This window comes from Aythya fuligula, chromosome 1, assembly GCF_009819795.1.
Source record: "Aythya fuligula isolate bAytFul2 chromosome 1, bAytFul2.pri, whole genome shotgun sequence".
NCBI lineage: Eukaryota > Metazoa > Chordata > Aves > Anseriformes > Anatidae > Aythya > Aythya fuligula.
Genome location: NC_045559.1, coordinates 100,376,425 through 100,403,110, shown reverse-complemented (window position 1 = coordinate 100,403,110; position 26,686 = coordinate 100,376,425). Strand labels below are relative to the sequence as shown.

Here is a 26,686-nt window from a genome sequence, read left to right as displayed (position 1 = left end):
TTATTAGTGTATCATTACATGAGTGATGTATTCCTGACAAATAATCTGCCAGTCTCTCTAGAATGTTCCTGACAAAGACAACTTACCTATTTCAAGTTGGGCAGATCTAATATACTGTCCAGTATTAAGGCTACTACACAATCTTTTACAGTAGAAGCAATCAAAATCACAAATGCCTTGGTTTTATAGTCCTCAGTTTATTTGCATGTAATTTTACATAGTTTATACTTCACATCATGCATTATTCCTTCTCTTGAAAAAAGTTGTGACAAGGGTTCTTGCCTTGCATTACTATTTGAAACCTGGAACTTCTGCCAATATAAAAAAAAAAAAAAAAAAAAAAAAAAGACCTATAAAACATTAGATCAATATAACGTAAATATAGCATATATATTAGAAGTTGCTTGTTGTTTCACTACAAGGAAAACAATTTGGAAAAAAAAGATTATCAGTTCCAGTTGCTAAAATACTTCAGTGTATTTTCCTGTGAAGTCTCAGTGTCTGGGAATGCTTTTATTAGCCCACTAACAAGCAATGATTAAACTGGTACAGTGGAAAATGAAGCACAATAGAAGACAGTATTATAGTTCTCTTCTGCAATACAGAATTCTCTGTCATAAAGAATATAGCAGACAGGATGTTCATGAAGTTCTTTCAGTGTGAACCTTGCGAAAAGACTGTTTTCCATCATGTTGTAATATTCCATCATCTCCCTTATTTTGCCTAAGAAGTAAGCCATATCAAAGTAGAAGTAAGCATTCCGAGAACTATGAAGAGATGTGTAAATTACTGAAAAGTTATTCCAATGTAGAAAACTGGGTTAAAAAAATAAAACAACACCACTTGGAAATGGTCATGGACATCTTCCTCTTTGGCTACTTGAAGAGTTATAAAAAAAAGACATTAATTTCGTAACCAATTCTAGTGTGCCTTTAAAAAAGTGGAGAAAAAATAAAGTATGTCTCATTAATTTGGTATGAATTTTCCAGAGTACTCTGCAATACATTTTCAAATATAAAGAATCTTACTTTTTACAAAAACAAGTTCTAGCTTATTAAAGAACTCACTTGAATAATCTTAGCAGCACTCCAACAATTAACTACCTTGATTTTACTGAAAAAACTTGATCACTATATTTTGAGACTGTTTCTTCTCAAACCATAAGCAACATTTCAGAAGTTATAGAAGTGCAAGAACCACCTCATGTTCCAAACTGAAAGCATGTGCTAGAAATGATGAAATCAGTATTACGAGGTCCTGACGTCACTGAAATTAAAGCAACAGGAATAATTATATCTTAAGAACATTTTCCAGTGGAGTATCATTCCACTTTTTACTGGAGATTTTAGCCATCTAAATATAATAATTATCATTTTTTCAGCTGTAGCAAGTGAGGTGCACAGACTAAGTGATTTGAGCAAGTAAGCAACACAATGGTCTCAGCAGGTCAGCGGTCAATTGGCTTCCCCATTTGGATGTTTAGCATTTTTGTGCAGTTTTAATAAAATAAAAAATGGCAGAGTACATTACTCTAAGGACCTTCTCATCCATTTGGATAAACACTTTAAATTCCATGTTGGACCTCACTGAAGAGGAGCCTCAAACTAGGTCCCACAAACCATTAAGCCTGCCTTTCAGCCAAGAACTGCTGTTCTATTTAAGCAAGCTACTATGCATTGAACATTTGAATGAACATTTGAATTCACTATGAAAAAAAAGATTTTTGCAAGACATTATAAACACTGGAGCAGGATCATGCTTGTTAAGATGTTATTGCTGATAAAACTGTAAACAGTAATTTAATTAGCAATACCTGCTGCTTTGCAATATTTTAAAGACTAATTTTTTAATACCAGAACTACATTTTTCTTTCTTTCATAATGGTTTCCAAAACAGTTTCTAGTGAACCCAGAGCTCTGCAATTACATGTGAATATTAATCTTGCATTTTAAACAGATAATATTACTACATTCGGTTTCAGAAAGATTTCTTAGAACTAGTTTTGTTATACTTCATACTAGTACACCATATCAGCACTTCCTCTATCACTTGCTTCTTCGGTGATTATTAGAGATCTTCATTTTGCATTATCCATATTCTGAAGCACAATAGCCACTCTGCTTGGAATGTACACCTAGTAAAAAGATGACAAGAACAAGAAGAGCTGAGAAAACCACAAACCTCACAGGATTCAATTTCTACAAAAGCGTATGTGAAAACACGTGTGAAATACTTTACCATTCATAATTTCTCATATTTGCAGTGTATGGATGTTTAGCATTTAGCATTAGCAGGTCATACTATCACATTTTAAATGTGCTTAATTGCTTAGTCCCCAGCACTTGAATCATACAAGACAATCTAAACGTTTAAAAGACATCTTAATTGCACTCTCTCTCCTCTTTTTTTTTTTTTTTTTTTTTTTTTTTTTAATAAATCTTACTTTGATAGATTTAAAGAGGCTACCGGTAGAGGGCCTCATATGACTTCCAATGCCCAGTTTAAAAAGCTTGAGAACATCTAAGTCAACAGACTGTATAACGATAAATGAGCAAGTTTTACAACAGCATTTGAACACCCTTCTGCTGTGAAGTAAAGTTGCCCCAAGGTCCATCATATCATTTCATACAGGTAAATACAAGCCATATGACACAACAATGTATTCTCCATCTTGGCACCTGTGGAGTTTCAGTGTCTGAGCAATAAAACTTTATCTAAAAACTATATACAGATTCAAATTAATCATTACACTATTGCATTTTGCTTTATGGTCTTTTACCTTATTACCATGAAAAGATACGCATATAATCAAAAGACTTCTCATAGATCACAAAAAGCTCATGGCAATATATTTTACATGACATTTCTTCCAAGCAAAGTAGAGTCACAATCTGAAAATGAGACTGATATGTACTACCTACCAATTACCTTGATATATGGTACTCCATCAATTGTCAAGCATATGAATGTGTTTGCTGAACAAGTCAATAAAAATGCAATTATAAAAGATAACACAACATTGAAGATTATCGGCTTCATTCTGACAACATCCTCTTTTACAGTACCCTCCATCCCTGTGGAACGTCTAAGACTGTGCAATTTCAACTACGTTATCTGCAAACTAGAGCCTGATGGCATGAAAGGCTTTCATAGTTTTCAAAACAGAATAAAGCAATAAAGCAAAGAGCTTTAGGAAAAGGAGGAAAAGAACAGCTGATCTTCATTGAACCAGACAGAGCCATGTCCAATGCTTCTTGAAAGGCAGCAAACATAATGATTTCCCCTAAGGTTTCAGTGATAAATAGCTCCTACAAATATGTGCAGTGAAGGAAATACTTAATGAAGTCAACTAGTTCAGAACGTATAGATAAAGGAGAGATTTTTCAAATTCTTTATTGAGAAATTCAGTGCTCTGGGTTTATATGATGACATGAAAAGGGAAAGAAAATTATTCTTATTTGCTCCTAACAAAGAATGTGTAAACAGCTACTTCAGTTAAGGCAACAAATATTAACATAAACACAGGATACAGCAATTCTTAATCATATTCTGGTCAATAATATATCAGATCTTAGGAGGAATAAATTATCTCATTTCCTTTAAAGTCAACTTGTAGCTGAGAATCTGAGAACAGCATGGAATCATCACACCAGTTCACTGTTGATCAGAATTTTAGAACTGGTTTTAGGCACATTTTCAGAGTTTGTGTAAAATATATTTAAATTGATAAGAGGTATATTTACGATTTGTCACAAACTGATTTAACTGCCACCTTATTAGCCATGTGTTTTTCCACGTCTGGGCAATTAAATATGGGTTCTAGTGTTTATTGATTTGTTAGGCTTCTTGCAAAATCATAGAGAAGCCAACTGCGGCATTCTCTCCTAATCTTATCAATTTATTTCATTCACCATTTTAAGCATCTCCAAAGCTTAAATAAAACTGCATGCAAAAAGCGACAAAACAAAGGACTCTCTCCATCTGAAGTTAAATATTCATTCCACTAGTGTACAAATTTTTAAAAGAAAAAAAATACTACACAAACATTAGATAATTTCTGTTACAAATGTTTTTTCCGTGTCAATTTTTTTTTTAAACAGTATTTCCAGAAATACCACTGTGTATGTACTCTGGCTTTACTGTTTGTTTAAACAGACAGAATACATAACATTTGGGTGAGAGACGGGAGAAAAAACGTGACCAAAGATATTGCAAATATTGCTAATATTTCCTGAGATAAAGTGACATCTGGAAGACTATCTGTCCAGGAACCAACAACATTTTCAGCCTTCTCAGCCCAGATTTCTCACTTCTGCTCCTTCTTAGGACACTTAAAATCCCAGAGCTCCCTCAGCCTTTCCCGTTCTTTCATCACCTTAATTACTACTTCTGTGAAAACACACCCCACTTATTTCTATTTTCTCCAACCTTTTTTTGATTTCCTCCTAGCCACAGATACTCCTCTTCCACCCAGACTAAGGGCCATCATACTTGTTGCAATTACTGGACTCCTTCAGCAGTCTGGCAGCATTGGTGTGCTGAGTAGTCTATGCCCTATCCATGGTATAAAAATAAAAATAAAAAATAAAAGCCAACTTCTTTTGTCATCTTTAAATACTGAAAAAATGGCAACTTTTTTCTTTTTTCTTTTCTGAGGTAAAGCACTACGCACTTTCTTAATATTTGGTTTAAGTCTTTAAATTACTCAAGTCCAAGTTATATTAAAGAATTTTAAAGATAATTTCAACACACTGAAATGCATTAATGAAGATACCTGTTTTAACTTACTATGCTATGGGCCTGTGACAAACTCCATTCCATTTAAATTCGTATTCAGCATAACCCCAGTCCTTTTTCTTAGGGTTCCTACTCAGAATACTGATTTTCTAATCTTCACTGATACATGGCGTTCCTCTGCAGAATTTTTCTTCATTAATTTGTATGAAGTTTCTATTGGCTAAATTTATCAAGATACATCTGGATTAGACCAGTAACATTCACAACTCATACTAATTCAGTGTCATGTACACATTTGCTGTCTCATCAGTACGGTTGCTGCTGAAGACTCCAAACAGTATCAGACCCAGCAGCAATTCCTAGGGCACTCTTTCAACAGCTGGACATTCACTCTCTGACTACTAAATTTGCAGCAGTCCAACTAGCTCTCAACCTGCAAAACAAGCTTCAAATCCAGCTTGTACTTCCTAGATAAGAATGCTGTAGGAGACAAAGCTGGAAGTCTTACTGTGTTGATTGTATTAACCTCATGCACACAGCTAGAGTCCTTTCATCACAGAAAGCAGGCAGATTAATCAGGCATATTTACCTTTGCTAAATCTGGATTGGCTTTCTGATTGACCCATCTCATATGCCTCTCACTTGTTTAGATATGGATTCCAAGAGGATGCAGTCCACGATCTCTCGAGGGACTAATGAAAAAAGCATACTGGCCTACAGAGTCTTTAGGTTTCCTTTTTGCTTTTACTAGAGCCTTTACTACAGCTGTCAGAAATTTTCCCTGACAACTGTGATTTTTCACAGATGATAGCAGCCTTGCAATCACACTACCAAAATCCTTCCAGATTCCTGGGTATATCCTATTTATCCTGCCTCTTTAAGGTGTCCCTAACCTATTGCTCTGCTGCTGCTTCTTTCATTTCAGGAGCGTACTGGCACACAAAAGGGTCTGAGAGCAGGCTTTGCCCTCAGACACCAAGGCTTGAAAAAAAAAGCTTTAAGTACTTCTGCTCTCTCCAGAGTACCTATCATGTTTGACTCCTCCCTTTGTCAAGGGACTTGTGTTTCTTCTTAAGCTCTTCTGCTATTTGTATACTTTTTGTACACTTGCAGAACTCCCATCTTGCCATTCTTTATATCTCTAGCTAGTTTTTAGCTTCAGCCAGGCTTCAACCTCTCTGATTAGGCTCTTAGTAGTTTACAACTTGCTTTTATATTCCTTCATTACTAACCCATATTCTCTTATTTGCCAGATGCTCTATTTTGTAATTAAGTTTGTCAAGTAGCTCCTTATTTTTTATTGCTGTGTTCAGCATGCATATTCTTGTCATTTGTAATTTTACATAGAACAGTTATCAAGGTGTTGACTTTCAATTAACAATTATGAAAATAAAAGTCACTTAAGAACTGACAACTGACTTGTCTTTAAGGTCTGTTTTAGAAAAAAACCAGACAATTTAAACTTGTCCATTTTAAACTGTAAGGCAATCACACTGAAAAGGGAAAATTCCTTATAGATCAGGGTTTCTGGCATTAATATAGTTTACATACTCCAATACATGCATGAAAACATTTATTGCTATCAGCCTGCTACACATTGTGTTATGTCAAAATCATATTCCATTCAGGTGGGCTATTGCACAATAGGGGAAAAAAATGGTATTGCTACTATTGCCAGGAATGTATACGATGCTTTTCAGCCATACAAATGCTTATTTCTTAAACTTTTTTTTTTTTTTCCCCCTGTAAACATCCAGATAATTTCAAGAAACAAGAGATTAGAAAAGCTATAAAGAATACAGGAATACAAAATAAAGGAAGGATCTGTAGATAGCAGAACATATAAGCATGAAGCTCACTCTATATATTTTGAGAGGACCATAATATGCAGCAATCTCCATATATATATATATATATACATATACACACACACACACACACACATCCACAAGCAAGAAGTTCTACAAAGGACAATTTCTACTTTCTGATCCATCAGACTGCATTCAGTACCAGGTGCAAGCACAACTAAAATTGGCTGGAACTGCAATGAACTACCCTTCATCCTACTTTGAGGGTTGGAAAACATCAAGTCCTAAAAATCATTTCAAGGTCATTTTGCAACAGATGGGAGAATTACTGGAACTCAGAGCTAGATCAGGCACTGCAGAAAAAATATTTGATAGTGCATATTGCAGCTGGTGGATGCAGAAGGCAATGTCACAAGAGCCTGTGCCAACATTTTCCCAAACTTTTAATTAAAATGAGGGCTTTGGACTATCTCTTGTCTTCTCTGTATCACTACTAATTGTCAGACACTGACACTATTCTGAAAATATAATTAACCATCAATGAATAGGATACGTGATAGCTTTTCCTTTCTGACTATAATTTGTTATACAAAACCACAGACATTTCAGATTTCATTTTGCTAGACATTGCAAGTGAAAAAGAAGGTATGCTTAAAATAATGTGAAGTTCTTTCTTCCAATTTGTTTTTCAGTTTATAGCTGTAAAGCATGAATATGCAGAAAATCATTTCTCAGACTGTCTTGCTTCATTTATGCAAAAGATCTCCATATACTGCACAGGCTCTATCTTAAAATTTCTATTATCTTTTGTATTTTTTTCTTAAGAAAGAGTGCTTTAAAAAACAACAAAAAATGACAAAGACAAATGTGAATGGAAGAAAGATTGAATGAAATTGGACTACATTAACTTTGGAAACATTACACTTGTTTGTTGCTGTTGTTTGTTTTAAGAAGTCAAATGATCAATGAGCAACTGAATCTATAAGTCTTAATCATCAAGAGGTAAAAACAACAAAAGATCTTGCTACTATGAATCTTATCTGATTCCCCTAGTTATAACAGTTAGCTTTCTAACTACAAACACTCTTTCATATATTCTGCATATCTGTAAATGGAAGGAGAGGAAACAGTTAAAGACTACATCACTCCCTAAAAATTTAATACATAAATCCTTATCAAGAAAGTAATTCAAATGACTATTTTCAAAGCTAAGGTCACTAAAAGCTTTTAGATCATCTCAGTATGTGAATATTTTAATTTGTCAATAGACTCATGGAAGCAGGAAGTTGAACTTTGACATTAAATATTATACATTATGGCCAAGGTTAAAAAGCCCAACCCAGCAATAAGGATATTCTTAAAATAAGCCACACAATTTCTATTTCATTAGGGGGGAGGGAGGGTGGCAGTGTGGAGTGGTGTATTTCAGCATCTATTTTTTAGCTAACTGGAGCTAACTGGAAAGAAGTATGCAGAAAGGTGGCAAAAAGGAAATGTATAAAAACTGAAATACATTAAACAATAAACTGCATACTATTTTGCCAATGACACAAACACTCTACAATATTACATTTGGCCTTTTTGTTACTGAGTTATGGAGATACAAAGTATAAAACCCACTGCTTCCCTATAAGCCCTTACTTCTGTGAGTTAAAAAATACTTAAGTTACTTGTACTACATTGATATCAAACAACATTTTACAGTAAAATTCAACCAAGTCAGTTGCCTGATAAAACATTTGGAACAATGAATATCATTAAAACAGATCCCACTTCCCCCCACCTGGTCTAAGTCTCAGGTCCAACAATCAAGAAAGCTATCAACAAATGACTTTGTACATAAAGGGGCACTAGGATCTGACAGGAGTTGAAATGCATCTACAGCATTTAATTTACTACCTGTAAAGAAATGGGAAGACTTAAAACAAAACAATGTTTATACAAGCATTGAAAAAGTACAGAACTTTCATAAAACATGGCTCAAAAAAGACTATTGGGGAGTATCATGTGGAAATACAAACAGAAATAAAACTGTGGTAAAAAGTCAATTTCTACAATAGCAAAGAAGTTAACGGCTTGTTATTAGAAGGTTTGATGACATGGAAAGTTATGTAGATTGCAATATATTTGTTAACAATACAGACCAGAGCAAGCAGAGAAATGGAAAAATTAGATTATAATCACTATTTAGATCAGTCATATTACAATGGATATTTTGGTGCATTTTTCTATTGAGTTTTCAGGGTGTGTGTAATGATTTTGAAATCTGGCCTTCTTACAGCATTACTAAACAGAACACGAATTATCATCTGTTCATCAGCAAAATGTTTCAGTGCAATACCTAGCAGCGCTTACAAAGCTTCATCCAGTTTTCTTCGCTCCAGGTATTTCATATTTCCCTTCTTATTTTGCACCATCACTTTGTGTTTTTATTTTATTAGGTGATATTTCTAGAATGACTCATGTCACATCTAATCTCCTATTTTAGTAATGTTTGTACACTATTTAAGCTTGACTTGAGCAGCAGAATTATTGCATGTGATTTTGCCATAGTACTCTGGGCCTGTTTTTGCTGATAGTGTTTACTAACACACCTTAAGGGAGGTGCATCTGTCACCATGAAAAAAAAATATATCTTTTGAGTTCTATGGTGGATGAAGAACTAAATTTTTTGAAACTAAATACTTAAGTTTTATGCATTATGCAAGTACAATAAAATAATTATTAAAAAAAAAAAAAGTAAAAAATTTGTGTGAGTTCACTGAGGTGGTTGCCATACATCTTCTGAAAAGAAACTTGAAAGAAGACACCTACTTGGATTTTATAACCTTCAAGTAAGATTAAAGCAGTTCTCAAGGATGACTGATCATCTAAGAACTAGGATTTAAAATGCTATTTACAATAAAGCAAAAAATGTTTTATTGTAAATAAAAAAAATGTTTTATTGTAAAATAGCAGTTGCAGATATTTATTGTAGCTTTTGTTCTTTGTTTCTTAGAGTTCTATCTTGCTAAATTTGGTCTGGTTTTCCAGAGTGCTTCCCCAGCTACATTTCCTTTGTGTCCTTGTACTACCATTTTACCTTTATGTGGTGCTTGTGGCATCTTCTGGGCTGTTGACTGAAGCTGGTCTGTGAATTGTACTGCTGAAGGATATAAAAGACAGTTATCATGACCCATTCTGATGGGTTTCTATCTGACCCGGAAGTGCCATTGCCATGCCACAATTTATGCTGCAAAAATGCATTTGCTGCTTTGCTTGTCACATGCCTTATCTTCTACATGCTCCTAACAAATCACATCTTCATATTGTTGCATTTTTTCTGTCTTGAATGACTTGCATTCGTCATCTAAAAGTCCAAATGTGAAATATACGTTCTAGATTAGTTAATAGCCTTGCACAAGTTGAGTTAGTGGCAGATAATTAAGATGCTCTCTAATCACTAAAGCAATGTATTTGAATTGGACACAAGAAGCAAGAATTCTGGGAGCATTAATTTGCTGTATAACCTTCAGGAATGAACTCTCAGGGTCTGTTTCTTACTGTGCAAATGAGAATAGATACTTACCTACTCTATAAAGGCATTGTCACATACCGACATTAAAAAAATGTTCCCAAGATCCTTTAGGCCAAGCATGATAAAAGCACAAGAATTCTTTTCATGAAATAAAACCACTTTAAAACATGCAAACAAAAGAAATGTCAGTACTCTGAATATAATGAAATAGGGTGAAAGCAAGTGTGAGATAGATTAAAAGCTACAATAATTCTCAGGAATATAGATCTCGTGAGACACATTAAGACGTCACACCAGAAACTGATTTCTCCATTCTGTCATGGAAGAGTGGCACACACAATCCAGTGCAGAGATCCTCTGTATCTGTACTCGGTTACAATACAAATGTAATGTATGTACAAGCATTTCTGTGTACAGCTATACCTGTGTATAGAAATACACACACCCCTTCACACGTATATGTTTTAAATATGAAAATCTAGTCAACAACTTAACTGTTCTCAGAACTTTTTCAGTGAACTCTGCCTTAATTCATGGTCTTTTTGAATCTTAATCTCTGAGTTTGTGAACATACATACCCATGTATGTGTATATGTATACACATATATAATGAATGGGAAAGTAACAAATTCATAAATTGTTAATTGTAGTAAGTAATTAGGATTTCAAGAGTAATGACAAAGGAGTTATTTTGGTTTTGATTAGTCACCACCTCAGCTAACAGAAATCATATGCAAGTATATGCCTCCCACATTACCTGAAGTGATCTGTGGGAAAGTCTTTATTCATTATTTAAGATAGTTTAGGACTGGAAATTCTTGATGGGACTAGAGAAGGTCTGTTCTATGTTGCATTTTTTTTTTCTGTAAACTGAGGAGAGGAAGTAGCCAGTTGCCAATGCATGATTTGCTCTTATTCATGTTTGTGGAGTTCAGCACATGATATTAAGAAAGCGATGCAAAAATTAGTTTCTATGGAACTCTATTCACAAATAAAGCATGAAGATGGTATTTCTCAGACATGAAAATAAAGGAAATGATTATGTTCAAAATGGCAATTCAAAAGCATGTTAGAAGGTTTTCATGCATATTGTTTGGCAAGGAATGTTGTGTCTGTACTGCAAGAGGGCATGCACATTTAAATGTAATGTCAAAAAAGGAAAGTCAGTTAACTTTATAGGTCATAATAAAATCATGGCATCACCTCTCCTATATTCATCTAAAGGGTGATTTCAGAAAAAAGCACAAACAAAAAACAACACAGAAATATTCCTAGAATATGCTCCATACTTCTCCGAAGAACTTCAAAAATTGTTCAGATAAAAACAGAATGTCTTACTTACCATAAGTGAATTATGTCGATAATTGTGAGGATATTCTTCAGAGAAATACTCTGTATTGTGGTCCAGCCTTTGATGTCCCCCATATTCTGAAGCATCAGAATCCAGAAGGATTTTATACTTACGGAAAACTGTTAAGGAACTATGCCAATTTATTGTTAAATGGGACAGAAAAACTGAAAGAATTGTTGAAACATATTTCAGCCTACATCAATATATAGGATTTAATTTTTTTTGTCTTGTTTTTATTTTTAAATCAACCTAAGAAAAGAGTGGGAAAACATACAGAACCTACAGAAACTGTGTGACAGTTTGTCTTGAAATTTTCATCTTAGCATAGTGATTCCTAGTAAAGAAACTTCCTTCTCATCTCTACTAAAATCTTCAGTGAGAGATAAATTTACAGTATTACAGTAGTAATATACACAGCAATTTGTGTAATGCTCTAGACTAAAAATGCAACACTAAACAAAATGAGTGGCTGATTTGACATAACAAAATTGTGAACAACCATAAAAATTACAGTCACTGTTTAACAATTAAAGAATCTGATCAAGTGTCCATAGGAAAAGTATATGCTCTTACAGAAAAAACACCTTACAACTCCAATGAAAGTTTTTCAGAAGAGAGTTTGAGTTATTATAACACAGAGGAACAAAAGGAAGGTTATTTTTAATAAAAGACCTTGTAAAACAAATGTTCTGACTGCAGTTGCTAAAATGGCATGTTATTTAACATTTTAACAATGAGTAGGACTACCTGCACACATACTTATAAGGATTCAAACAGATTTAACAAAAAATAAGAGAAAATAATTTTAAAAGAAGAAAATCAGAAATAAGGTGGAAAATAAAGAAGTAAAGAGCTAATACACAAAAGTATACTTCTTATTTGGGACAACAACAAATTAAATGTTTTATGATTTTCTGGACTTCTCACAGGCAACATTCAAGGTTGTTGGAACACCTCAGCTGTAGATGTTGATTGCACAAGCTATTTAGAACCCTTTAATTTAAGTACCTTTGGATTTCTTGCTTGGGTATCATTAAAACGTCTTTTACCATTCTGAAGTTATAACAGAAAGACTCAATCTATCCCACCACCACTAACCAACCAACCAAACAAAACATACAGAGAAGGAAATAAACATTCTATTATCCACAATCTGTTTCCTTAATTTAAAGCTATGGAAGAATCTTGTTTTGCTAGGGCTTGTATTTAATAGAATTAGGAAAGAGTAAAGCAGCCCTACTGATTTAAATCTCCAGCAACAAGAAACTGTTCATTTGAAGCATGACATAACAAAAAAGATGCCTAAACTAGAAGTGCAAATTTAACCTGTGATTAGAAACTAGAAGATTGCACAGGTTTTGCTGACAGAAGGTAAGAAAAAAGAAATACAGGTACAGAAGAGGGAAGAAAACCAAAGCGCTCAATTAGCTTCTTAACATTAGCCATTCAGTAGTGTCTTCTCCAGAACTATTTGCAGCAAAGGAGACCAATGTCAATGACTGCCATGTTAGTATTTGATTTCTAGAGGGAAGGTACCAAAGAGAGAAACAGAAGATCACTGCATTCTCTAATAACATTTTCATGTAAGTGTTTGTTAAAAAAGTATTTTGTTAGAAAAATTATACTTTATTAATCAGCTTTAATACTCAATGTGTGCACTACTCCCCTCACCCCCTTTCATTTTATAAACACGCCCAACATACCATTCATCTGTTACCATGCACAACATATCAAACCAGACTCCAAACTACAGCTCCTAGTTTTCTCTTTGGTACCCTTTCAAATCCAGCATCAGCAAGGACTGCTACAATTCCACTGCATATTGTATGAACACGAATGTCTCCCTCAAGCATTTCATCCTTTGCTACTGTGATCTACACTATACATTAAATTTAATAATTTATCAATGTTGCTGAAAGCCCTGACATCTCTAATGATTCCTTTAAAACTATTTACATCAAATGCAATTGTTATAGCTATGCTAATTTTGAAACAAATTATCCCATTTCCTTAATCCAGGCTATAAAAGTATGTCTAGCAATGCTCTATAGCAATCACTGCCTCTCCACTCCTCACAACATAGATGATTTGGCATAAATACTGCTAACCAGATCCTGAATAATGGGGTCAAAAGCATCCTAAGATCTCCACAAATTAGATATTCCTCAGGAAAAAGACTTTGTTTGGTAAACAAGCCCATTTGCCTTCCAACTTAAACCTCACAGAAAAGCTACATTTCACATTTCAGAATTTTACAAGCATTTAAGTTTACCATAATGAAAGCATTAAACAGTTATGCATTTTAATTAAGCACATAATAGAGGTATTTTCTTTTGCAGTGGGGCCTCTCTTGTTTCAGCAGCAGAGTGTTGGATACACTAGCCTGTACCCTGACTGAAAAAAAAGACTGATTTCTGTTCAGTTTGATGCTCTGATTTTAAATTTACTTACAGCTACAGTAAAGGATAGCAGCAAAAGAAATGAACTCTTGTACAGATAGAGTTGGAAGTGGAACGTGTGTCATTATCAACCACATTAATTACTGAGTTACTATGTTTTTATGGTATTTTAAAAAATATATATTTTAACACAAATTTCTAATTTAATCTTATGTATGCTTAATCACACGTAAAATACTACTAAGTAAATGAAAACCATAAAATAATTTGTATTTTGTTCCTCAAGCTTTAGTGGTGAAAAAAAGGATCCCAGTATTATTTGTGGGTGTGATAGACCTGCATAATTAGGAGCTTTGCCAAAGAGCAGATAGGAATTTCTACCGACCAATTTCAAAATTATTTAAGGCTTACTGAGTATTTATAAAGAATCAGTCCTCTGTATGGTCTGGTTTGATTCACATAATTTTATTTGAATGTGTTTGATCCATGACAGATATTTAAGTGCAGGTCCTCTGTATTACACACAACTCCTATTACACAGATTATCTAACTTGATGGGTATCCTGTCATGTAGGAAGTCCAGACATGACTGAGCAAAACTGGAAACAGAGGAAGGATAACCAAACGTGTATGAAAAGACTGTCATCCTGTTACACATCCACATTTTATAATGTTTTCAAAGCTAGGACTAGACACCATTATAGTTTAAATTTTATTGTACAGTTAAATGTTTAATCACCCATACCTCTGTTTCTCTGGTGTTCTCCAGCCATGCAAATAGAGCACGCGTGTGTACATAAACATTTATTTTCTTTTCAACTCATATGTAAACCAGTCAGGTGTAAACTTCACCTGTATGGTGAAGTATGTTTCACCATACTTCTCAATATATAAAAATACCTAGTAAAGATTTCATTCTTATCCCTTGCTACCATTTCTTGGCTAAAAGCAAAAGGATATGGTTCTAGAAATACAGATTGGACAAAGCTAAAGTACAGATCAAAAAGGATCAAAATCTGTGCTGAAACACTTACTTTATGTCTGTATATAGAAACTTTCAGAAAGTGAATTGAGGCTAGAAAGAAAGGTATGGACAACAGACATGGGAACACTTTGAAGAAGCTTTTGATCCTTTAAAAAGTTTGGGATCAGCTGGCTGCCCTGAGCCAGTTACAGCGGCAAAAGCTAACACCGACATGATCCCACACCTACTTAAGCTGGAAATAACACCCTTACGACAAGATTAAATTTACTCATTCTCATTATATACACAGAGATTAAAAGTTTTACTCAGCCAAGTAAAAGCTAAGGTACTCCTGGATGCTTTGTTTGGAAGTGTCCAAAGAAAGTTTTGGGTGGTTTATTTTGTATGTTTCCTTACATAAAACAAACAACTTTCCCATAAAGACTCTTTCAGTATTTTCTAAGAGAAATAGCTACCGTGTATATACTGTCATAATTGCACACAGCATACAGAAGACCATCTCTTCTCAGGAATACTACATCTCATTAAATAGTTTAATGTAGTTACCATTCAAAATATATTAGCAAAAGCTGCACAAAAAGCAAGAGATATTTAGCTAGGACATTTGACACGGCATGCGGGATGTTGTGTTCTGCAAGAATGCAGAAAAAAATCCCACTACCCTGCCCCAGAATTCATTGTCATATATTCTTGAAGCAAAAGATCCTCCAGTACTCACAAAAAGAGCAGACCCTCCACATGCAATCTTACATTATGCATTACAGCAAAAATAAGCTTTATAAACATGGAGAAGTGAAAAGAAGAAACAAAATTTCTTAGTGAAAAAGTTAAAAAGGTGCTGTATCTGTTTTGACCCAGAACTCTACTCTAAAAACAGAAATTACAAGATGGCTTTCTTCTTTCAAATAGAAATTCATATCATAGTAGATTAAAAGAAAAAAAAAAAAAAGTTTTCCTCAATCATTAGGAATCCAGTGTAACACTGAAGTGCTGAAAAATTATATTCTTACTCAATCCAGACGGTGAATTAAAGCAGTTATATTAGCATTATTCAAGAAGGACTTACAAAATAGATCCCCAAACCCAGAAAAAATAATCCAAACTTATAATGAATTAATAAGTTTCCAAATCAACACATCTGCCTATATGCAACAAATAACTTGTTTCAGCAGATACAAATACTGGTGAAAGCAACATGTTTTCAGATTTTACCACTTGCAAAATCATTAAGAAGTGGTCGTGACAAGACAAATATATGCAAATAAATGCTGAGGCTTCCAGTGACTATGATTTTAATATTAAAGGAATGCTAGCAGTATTGGACACTCTAGTGCTCTCCCTCTTCTTAGGCATAAATGAGTTCACATGATTTCCATACACTTTCATGCATATCTATTATCTAATGCCCTTGCCTGAAAAGACAGAAAAAATTTGAGTTATTAAACTAGGATTTACTGAAGTTTTTAATGAGGATGCATTTAGTAACTTCACCATCATCCTTAAGTGTAGCACATGAAAACCAAGGCTGACTCCATCTGATGCTGAGTGTTAAACTGCTTCTTAGTACGGTTAGTTTATTAGCTACATGTACAATGACTGCAGAAGATAAAAACTCTCAACTAAAAGCCTTTAATGAGTTGGAAATATTTTGACAAATCCAGTCCTCAGACTCTGGTAAAATATTTTTGCCCACCTGCAAGGAAAATCAAAAGCTACCTTTCAAGTACTGTACCAGCATTCTCTTTTGTCATTTTAGCTACAAGCATACAAGTAGTCTACACGTGAACCAGATTCAACATTGTAATAAATGGATGCTCAAAGGTCAGATTGAATAAACTGGCAAAGATGTGTTGAATGACTCACAGCAGCATTTAAAATGTGAATATACAAGTCTTTCCAACTTTGCTCATTAAAATAAAGTCACTCTAAGTCAACAACATAGAAGACTACAAATTACTAAGGGGCAACCCTTATGAAGTGTGGATTAGAAACCTATCATTAATGCACCACAACTTCCTTGTACTACTTTCATTTAAACACAAAAATTGCTTACCCTGTTTTGTTTGTTTGTTAGCACTTTTTCAATTCAAAGTTGGAAACTAAATGAGGAAAAACATGAAAAATCACAGATGTAGGTTTCATATTTCAACTGAAGCCTTCATTGATTTCAACCACTACCAGAAGTTCAAGTGCACCTAAATGCACCATCATCTGAAACTGTTTTTCCTTACTGAGCCATTTTTGTGTTCCTTACGTACCTGAACCTCTGGCTGTACTTAAGATATCATACTAATTTTCTCTAGGTAAATATATCTCAGAAGATAAAAGGGAAACACTCACTCTCTGGTTTCACGAATAAGACATACTATGGCTACTCAGTCAGGGTTTTCTCCTCTTGCAGATTTTTATTTTTTTTTTATTTTTTAACCAGTTTAAACAGAATATAAAGCTTGGTACACATGCCTACTTTAGTGAGACAATATTAGAAGCATACACACAACTTGTCCCAAAGACAAAACAAAAAAATATTTCAGGTTGCTTCCCCCTGACATCTGAATACTCAAGTTGTGTGTCTAAAGGTTGACAATGTGAAATACATAATTTGTCTCAAAAGCTTCATTTGTCTCAAATGAAGAAAAACACCCCCAGATTCAACACAACTCTTTTCAAAGCAATGTGTTTTAACTTAAGATCAGAAAATTCAGAAATCCATCTTAAAGTTTTTTCTTTACTAAACAAGTTCAAATCAGATCCGTTTAAATATTCCACTATTTCAATCTATTTTAAAGTCAACTCTGAGAGTGCTCTGGCATTATCAAGAGAGTTTGCTTTCCAAATCTATGCAGGCTCCATTTATTTATTTATTTATTTATTCATTCGTGTATACTCATCTTTAAGAACTTTGCTGACAGAAATAACAAAGGGTGAAAAGCTGCTATTTATGAAAACTACTGCTAAATAGCTGCAAGAGCTCACTTAGGCAAGAAAGGTGACCTCTGCTTACCACAGGAGTTTACAAGCACACAGGAGGGTAAGGCACAGTATCATTAAGCTTGTCTGAAGGAAAGAAGATAAGGATTACAAGTCATAGGATGGGATCACCAAACATTCAGGTTGGAAGTCAGCTACAGGGTCAGAACAGGTTGTTCTCAGCTTTATCCAGTATGGTTTTTAAAAGGGTTGCCGTAAATACTGAGCCTGCATAACGTGTTGGGTAAACTGTTCCAATACTTGCTTGACTGTCAGTACTCTCGACAAATTTCTGGTTGGAAGGGTAGCATCTCTGCAACTAGATCTGTAGCTAGTGAAGCTGTACTGTGATTGCATACCCTATCTAAGACACAATACAGATTTGAGATTGGATTTACTGGAACCATGCCCTACTCCTTCCCAAGAAGTAAAGATACCCAGGGTAGAGAATGCTGTTCATCATCTGTTTTTCAAAACTATGTATAAAAGTTGTTGGGAAAAGTATAGAGAAATCATGAGGATGACAATGAAGACGAAACAGGACTGTCATGTACAAAAGTACTAGCTAGTTTGAGAAGTCAAAGGCAATAACAATGAATCAGGGCCAAAGGAAAATATTTACCCTACAGAAAGCAAGAACAGATAAGCTCTCCTGGCAACAATTTTCATTGCCAAAATGTTACCACTTGAAGTAAAAGAAAATAGCCTGCCAAAAAGTGAAGACCAGAAACAAAATAAGAAGGAAACCCGGGTGCATTAACAGCTGTAGAACTGTATATTGTTATAATAAAGTTGGATTGTTAAAGATACTGAAGACCTGCAATTTCTTGAAGAAATTGATTTTGTAAAAGAAAAGCTATGGGCACAAGCATAATTTATGAATTATTAATTACTGAATTATTAACTTGCACACAAAATGAGAAATATAGTCACAGATCAATATGGCTGAACAAAGAACTTTTCATTCACCTCAAATCCTAGGAAGAAGTATAAAGAAAACAGAAACCAGATTTTCAAGCTAGGAAGAAATAATACCAAGGTAATAAAAAGGAAGTTAAAGGAACAAAATGATATGCTAGTAACATATGTTAAGGAGAACAAGAACTCATTTTTAAATGCACCATGTACACAGAAACGATGAAGAAAAGTGAAGCTTCCAGAAGGACTGTAAAGTGCCTACAGTGTTTAGTTTTTTTTTTTTTTTTTTTTTTTTTTTGCTTTTAACAGTTCTTGAATTTCCATAGAAAATCAGGTAACTAGCTTAATTAATTTCAAGGTAAAGGGTACCTTGGTTCCTCCTCTCCACACACTCCTAATTTTGGAGAAGACTGAGGTGTCAACCTGCAATTGAGAAAGAGCATATTAGAGAGCTTTTAGATAAATTTTCAAATTAAATTAAGCACCCCGGCCTGATGAACTTCATCTCCAGATATTTAGAGGGTATTTGAAACCACTTAGGAGTTAGCTTATGGCACAGTACTGAAGTGGAGGGAAAAAGTACTGTACCTTTTTGCTTCAACCAAATATGGATACTTTTTGCTTCAACCAAATGTAAATATGGATATATGGATGTATTTAAATCCACATCAGTTGGTAATCATGATGACAAAATGCTGATTTACTTCACTGTCTGCTTATCCTTTTTTACTTGCAATATATCTGATTCATACTGTGCTAATAGGCAAACGAATAGCATATGTTATATCCTGTTTTCATCCCACTGTTGTTTAGGATGTAGGATCTTCTGACAAGTAATCTGTGCCACAACAGAGATGGTGCCACTCACGAGTACCTACCTTCCTGTCTTGAAAGGAAAACGGAATACTTTGTTTTACTGCAGGGAACAGCATTCTTCATTATCAATGCAGGCCATTCTTATAACCCTTAATTTGTTGTTTATGCCAGTACTTGCACAAACACTTTTCCATTCATGTATTTTATACATACTAATGATACTTCTGTTACAAATCTATTATTATTTTGCAGATAGCAAAATCTACAGCTGCTTCAAACATGCTACCGTAAAGTCAAGAAATGGTCCCAGGTGAAGGAAGGAAAGTTCAGCTGGGAAAAATGCAAATGCTATACAGGTAGGAATAAGAATTATTTAACTGTGGGGAATAGTGCAAGATGAGAAGAAGTGAACAGTTAGGAAGTACAGAAAAATAACATATGAATTACAAATGGAACATGCCCTGGCACAAACACCACATAGGAAATGAGTTATTCAAGACCATGAATTTGATAAACTTTTTGATATTTGAAATTTGATAAAGTCAGAACCATGACTTGTTTTTGGCATTGAGCTTCAAGGAAAGCTAATTCCAGAGAATGGCTCAATAACTTCAAGAGAAAATCAAAAAAGTGACATCAGTGTCATCAAAACAGAAAGGATCTCTCTCTTCCATTAAAAACAGGACCAATAATAAACAGTGCTTAAACTGCTGTAAGACATTTCAGTTAGAAAATAAGAATAACATTATAATAGCAGAGACAGTAACATACTGGAATAGATCCTACTACAAAAGTGGCGAAGTTATTTTGAAATTATGGTGGTTAACTTAAATGGAAAACAGATCATAGCTCCTTTCCTCTTCTGCTTCCTTTCAGCCATTTTCCTTCTGAATAGAGGAAAAAAGGTCTTACTGCAGACGTGCCTTGGAATCACCACTAGCCCACAAAAATGTGTAGACAGGATTAAAAAAAGAAACAAAAGCAGAAACTTATAAATGGCTTCCCTGTTAGCATTCAAAATTTTATTTACAATCAGAACTAGAGACAGCTGACCTAGATGTTGATTATTTGTCTATCTCCAAACTGAAGCAAATTAGGCAGAAACAATTTGTTAGCTCAAGCTGCCTGTTTCTCATGAAAAGGCTTCTGAAAGAACATAATTCATGAAGTAGAATTCCAGTATCAGTATAGAAATGCTTTCTTTTTTCCTTTACAAAATGAAACTGTATTTTGGAAATAGCATATGCTACCCTGATAGTAACACAGATTCATGGCAATGGAAACCCGTACCTTTTTCTACACAGATCAAACTTTCTCAAGGTGCATTAGTAGGCTATACTTCTTATTCACGCATATTAACCTTAATGTATGAACTATCTTGATAGAATTTGGCATTTGGCTGATTCTAAATTAAGTCCTTTGTCTTCATTTGCTGTGTACACGCCGAATTCTAATAGGTAGGGACAGTTACATAACTGTACTTCAAAGCAGCCTGCAAAGTAGCATCTTCGCCTTCAGCAATCACACTCCAGTGACTCACTCAAGTGACCTTATTTGCTCATTAGAAGCTCTCCGTGCAGGTTGCAAGTGTCAGAGAGCCAGAGTTAACTTTTTTTTTTTTTAAAGTATATTTTTGCAGCATTTTAATGACAAAATTTGTGATATTTCAGGCCTCAGTTAAGTATTCACTTATCAATGATGACTCTGACTTTGAATATATTCACTGTAAATCCATGCCAACAATAAGTGACTCTTATATTCATTCATTGTAACTTCACAATGCTTTGGATACATTACGCCATATAAAAATGGCAATATTTGTAACGAGGTAACCATTTCTTCCCACTATGAAATCTCCCTACTTGCATTTTAGCAGTTTATGACAACATAAAACGTCAAGACACAGAGATAGGCTAGTAAAAACTCAATATTGCACAGCAATATGTACAGACTTTTATACTCACATACACAATTAAGGTCTCCATCCCTGAACGTCTCACATTAGGATACATGATCTTAGGAGAACAAGATGTATGCTGAAACAACCCACTTTCAAGGGAAATAAATCAACGGAGAAGACAATTTTATAAAAGAAAAACTGACTCCAAGTTGGCTATGACTCTTCATAAAGTTGCCTGTTCAGAAAGACCTTCCAAATTAAGCAGGGCCAGAAGTACTGTAAAGTCTACTATTACTCCTCTTAAGAAAGTACAACAATGTTTGCTATGCCAACAACCTACAAATAAGAAACAGCTGAAAGAAGGATGATGTCTTCAATGTGGTAAGAATATAGGAATGCCTACAAAAACAGAGGTTGGAAAGGCAGGAAGCTCTATATCATTTAATATACCTGATAAGAAATCTGAGAAGCTATATATGGCAACAATGTTATGATATGTACTATTAGAATGTATGAAGAAATATGTCAGAAATATGACAAAGTCATTCACTTAATATAGACAAATGTAATAACAAGAGTTACATACACTACTTTGATTAATCCAATCCATGAAACAAACCTAGGTATGGGCTGATGTAAAGCTCATCACATTTCTCACAATTCCCAGGATCATTCAGACAAACTTTTTAATTAAAACATTTGAACCAATACATTATAGCAGTTACCTCTTAAGCCTTATTCAGTCAATTGCCTCTCAGAGTGTCAAATTCAAAATCCACTGACTTCTTAAAACAAAAACAAAATGGTAGCAATAAACTCATGTTCTTAACTACTTCTACTTCATGTTTAAGTTCAAAGGGAGAATAAAGAATTGCTTTCAGAAGTGGAGAAGTGGAGAAAAGTTGTCCTGAAGATTTAAGGTCACAAGACAATATTTCTTATTTATAGGATATATATTTTCTTAAAATCTCAGGTTGAACATTACAAAACTACATACAAAATCCAGAGCTCTAATTGCAGGACAAGAATTAGAAACAAAGCAATTCATTGTTAAAAACAACCCAACATATTTAAAGAAAAATGATACTAAACATTGGTCTGCTGGATGTTGGCAGGAAAGAAGAAAGGATGCCGAAAGCAAGTAGCAATAGTAGTTAATAATTTTAGGATATGTTTCATTTAAAAACTAATCCTCTGAACAGTTCTGCATTGTTTCTATAATATGAACGTTTGACTACTATAAAAGACTGAGTTGTGAGAAGAAAGTTTCATGATATTTTTGCCTATAACTGATGAAAAATACCGTTCAAGTCAGCTGTTCTTGATTAATTGTTTAAAAATCTTAATCAGAAAGGACTTTCAGCATGTCCAAAGGACAATTTTTAGCTCTTCTGTTTAGGTAGAATATAAAGTGGACTTCCTATGGACTTGTGCTGTTGATGACTACCCTTAACTTCCTGTTCTAAAAATAAAGACAAATCATTCATGAAGTACCAGGAAGAAGCCTCAGCCTCATTCATGTTCTGCCACTCTCCTTCATGCCGTCCTTTTCTTTTTTTGCTCACTTTTACCAGAATTAAAAAATTACAGAAATAGTTCAAGTCAGCCACTGTTAACCACTAACACTTTATGCAGTTACACTACAGAAAATAAGTAATGTGCACCACAGAAAATAAGTAGATACAAACCTGAGCCGCACTGTCTCCCACATATTAACTTTTGCCTTTTGATCCAACAAAGGGAGGTGTTATGAAAAGAATACAGATGTTTTAGGCTTGCTGTTACAAACAGAATTACGAATATCATATATTGACTTCTCATCTCTGAAAAGGGAAGCCATTTTTAGTTATCTTCAATACCTCAAATTTACTGTCAATTAAGACTATGCATACAGTTAGTTATCACTGCTAAGCTAAGAAGTTGATATTTAAAGAACTTCTGTAACATGATTCTGCTTTAGAGCCCAGTTTCAGAGAAGTATTTCAGTGGCTATCTGCATCTACTCAGTTCTGATGCAAAAGTATTAGGTATGTCAGGTTTAACTGAGGTATTACTAAGATTTCATAGAATCATAGAATATCCTGAGTTGGAAGGGACCCTTAAGGATCATCAAGTCCAACTCTTGACACCGCACAGGTCTACCCAAAAGTTCAGACCATGTGCCTAAGTGCACAGTCCAATCTCTTCTTAAATTCAGACAGGCTCGGTGCAGTGACCGCTTCCCTGGGGAGCCTGTTCCAGTGTGCAACCACCCTCTCTGTGAAGAACCCCCTCCTGACGTCCAGCCTAAATTTCCCCTGCCTCAGCTTAACCCCGTTCCCGCGGGTCCTGTCTCTAGTGTTAATGGAGAAAAGGTCTCCTGCCTCTCGACACCCCCTTACGAGGAAGTTGTAGACTGTGATGAGGTCTCCCCTCAGCCTCCTCTTCTCCAGGCTGAACAGGCCCAGTGACCTCAGCCGTTCTTCGTACGTCTTCCCCTCCAGGCCTTTCACCATCTTCGTAGCCCTCCTCTGGACACTTTCCAACAGTTTCATGTCCTTTTTATACTGTGGTGCCCAGAACTGCACACAGTACTCGAGGTGAGGCCGCACCACCGCAGAGTAGAGCGGGACAATCACCTCCCTTGACCTACTAGCGATGCCGTGCTTGATGCACCCCAGGACACGGTTGGCCCTCCTGGCTGCCAGGGCACATTGCTGGCTCATATTCAACTTGCTGTCTACCACGACCCCCAGATCCCTCTCTTCTAGGCTGCTCTCCAGCGTCTCATCGCCCAGTCTGTACGTGCAGCCAGGGTTTCCCCGTCCCAGGTGCAGGACCCGGCACTTGCTCTTATTGAACTTCATGCGGTTGGTGATCGCCCAGCTCTCCAACCTGTCCAGATCCCTCTGCAAGGCCTTTCCACCCTCATTCGAGTCCACAACTCCTCCAAGTTTGGTGTCATCAGCAAACTTGCTCAAAATACCTTCTATTCCTACATCCAGATTGTTTATAAAAATATTGAAAAGTACCGGCCCTAAAATGGAGCCTTGAGGGACCCCACTGGTGACCGCCCGCCAGCCTGACGCAGCCCCATTTACCATAACCCTTTGGGCCCTGCCCGTTAGTCAATTCCTCACCCATCGTATGATGTTTTTATTTAGCTGTATGGTGGACATTTTGTCCAGTAGGATCGTATGGGAAACCGTGTCAAAAGCCTTGCTGAAGTCCAAAAAAATCACATCAGCTGGTTTCCCTTGGTCCACCATACGGGTGATCTTATCATAAAAGGAAATCAGGTTAGTTAGGCAGGACCTACCCTTCACAAACCCATGCTGGCTGGGACCAATGACTGCTTTGTCCCCCAGGTGCGCCTCAATAAGTCCGAGAACCATCTTCTCCATGATTTTACCAGGCACTGACGTGAGACTGACAGGCCTGTAATTGCTAGGGTCTTCTTTCTGACCCTTCTTGAAAATCGGCCCAACATTTGCCAGCTTCCAGTCTACCGGGACCTCTCCAAATTCCCAGGATCGTTGAAAAATAATTGAAAGAGGTTCCGCGATGACATCCGCCAGCTCTTTCAGCACCCGGGGATGAATCCCATCCGGACCCATGGACTTGTAGGGATCCAGGTGGAGTAGCAAATCCCGCACACGTTCAGGGTCAGTTGGGAGTTTGTCATCCCCACCGTCCCGGCCCTCCAGCTCAGGGCACCCGAAGCCCATCATCGGCATTGAAGACAGAGGCAAAGAAGGCGTTAAGCGTCTCTGCTTTGCCTTTGTCATTGTCTGTGAGGAGACCTTCCCTATCAAGGAGCGGCCCTATGTATTCTTTAGTTCTCCTTTTTCCATTTACATATCTAAAAAAAACCTTTTTATTTTCTCTCACAGACACAGCCAGCTTCAACTCTAGCTGTGCTTTGGCCACACGAACTTTCTCCCTACAAACACAAACAGCATCCCTGTATTCTTTCCATGACGCCTGGCCCTCCTTCCAGTAGCGAAACACTCTCTGTTTCCGCCTAATCTCCATTAGAACATTCCTGGTCAGCCACGCCGGCCTCCTGCCCCACCTGCCTGACTTGCGATATTTTGGAATTGCCTGATCCTGTGCTTCTAGGAGGCATCGCTTAAAGAATGACCAGCACTGGTGGACATCGAGGCCTTCAAGAGCAGTTTCCCAGGGGACCTTGCTGACTAGTTCCCTGAGCAGCCTGAAGTCCGCTTTCCCCATATCTAGGGATGAGGTTTTGGTGGCACTTTTCCTTCTGTCACCGTAAATTTTGAACTCAACCACTTCATGGTCGCTATGACCGAGGCGGCCACCAATCACCACATCTCCCACCAGACCCTCTCTGTTTTCTAGCAACAGGTCTAGGAGGGCACCTTTCCTAGTTGGCTCCGTTAGCACCTGCACCAAGAAGTTATCATCTAGGTGCTTCATGAACCTCCTGGACTTGCTCGTGTCAGCCGTGTGGCACTCCCAGTTAACGTCCGGCAAGTTGAAGTCCCCCATAAGGACAAGGGGAGTTAATCTCGAGGCCTCTCTTAGTTCTGTAAAGAATAATTTATCGGCGCTATCGTCCTGGCCAGGCGGTCTGTAATAGATTTCAGCAGTTCCATAACACAGTGATCTAACACTATCCAGTCATGGCAGTTCCACAACTCCAAGGCTTTCCTTGGACTAAGAACAATCTTTTTATACAGAGAAATAGGATAATAGAATACTTTCGTCTTCGTTTATCAATGAAAAAAATATGAAGAATGCAACTGTCAGATGCAAAATTGCTGTCTTTCACCCAGACAGAACAGAAACAAAAAGTTCAGTTATGTTCAAAGTGTTTATGGACAACTTACTGCCCACAGACTTATTGCCCACAGACTTTGCTAGCAACAGGCACTAAACAGAAGTGAGACTGTATGATATAGGTAGCAGGGTACGCTGTCCTATTTGACACACATAATCAGAAACACTTCTTTTAGAAAAATGTCCTGATGTTTCATTCCATGCAAAGGCCTTGGATGAGAACATCTAGAAATAGATCATAAGCAAGCTTCCCAGATAAAAATGAGGTCTTAATTGCTATGTGATATTTATTATAAAGGACAAAGAGAAAAAACAAAAGAAAAAGGATACTTGATCCAAATGATCCAAATCATGGATCCAAATCAAAAGGTTTTGACCTACATTAAATTTGTTTTTTTCCTTTTCACACCTTTGTTATTTTGTCCTTTTATGGTCAACAGTCTAAGGTGAAACATCTTGATTTTTATTTCAATGATCAACAGAAACTAGAGCAACTT

General features: G+C 35.9%; 1 protein-coding gene across 2 annotated transcripts in view; it reads right to left on the bottom strand.

Annotated features, from left to right (window-relative positions):
- Positions 1–369: 369 nt before the first annotated feature.
- The window catches only part of GBE1 (1,4-alpha-glucan branching enzyme 1), a 177,852-nt gene continuing 151,535 nt past the window's right edge, over positions 370–26,686 (bottom strand). The window contains exons 15-17 of one of the 2 annotated variants that reach the window (XM_032191794.1): positions 11,405–11,522; positions 9,628–9,690; positions 370–2,134 (exon numbers count right to left, since the gene is read on the bottom strand). In XM_032191794.1, the coding sequence (XP_032047685.1) occupies positions 2,078–2,134; positions 9,628–9,690; positions 11,405–11,522 (238 nt within the window). In that variant the 3' untranslated portion in view covers positions 370–2,077. The remainder of the gene's footprint in view (positions 2,135–9,627; positions 9,691–11,404; positions 11,523–26,686) is intronic. The other variant, XM_032191787.1, reaches the window with a different exon arrangement.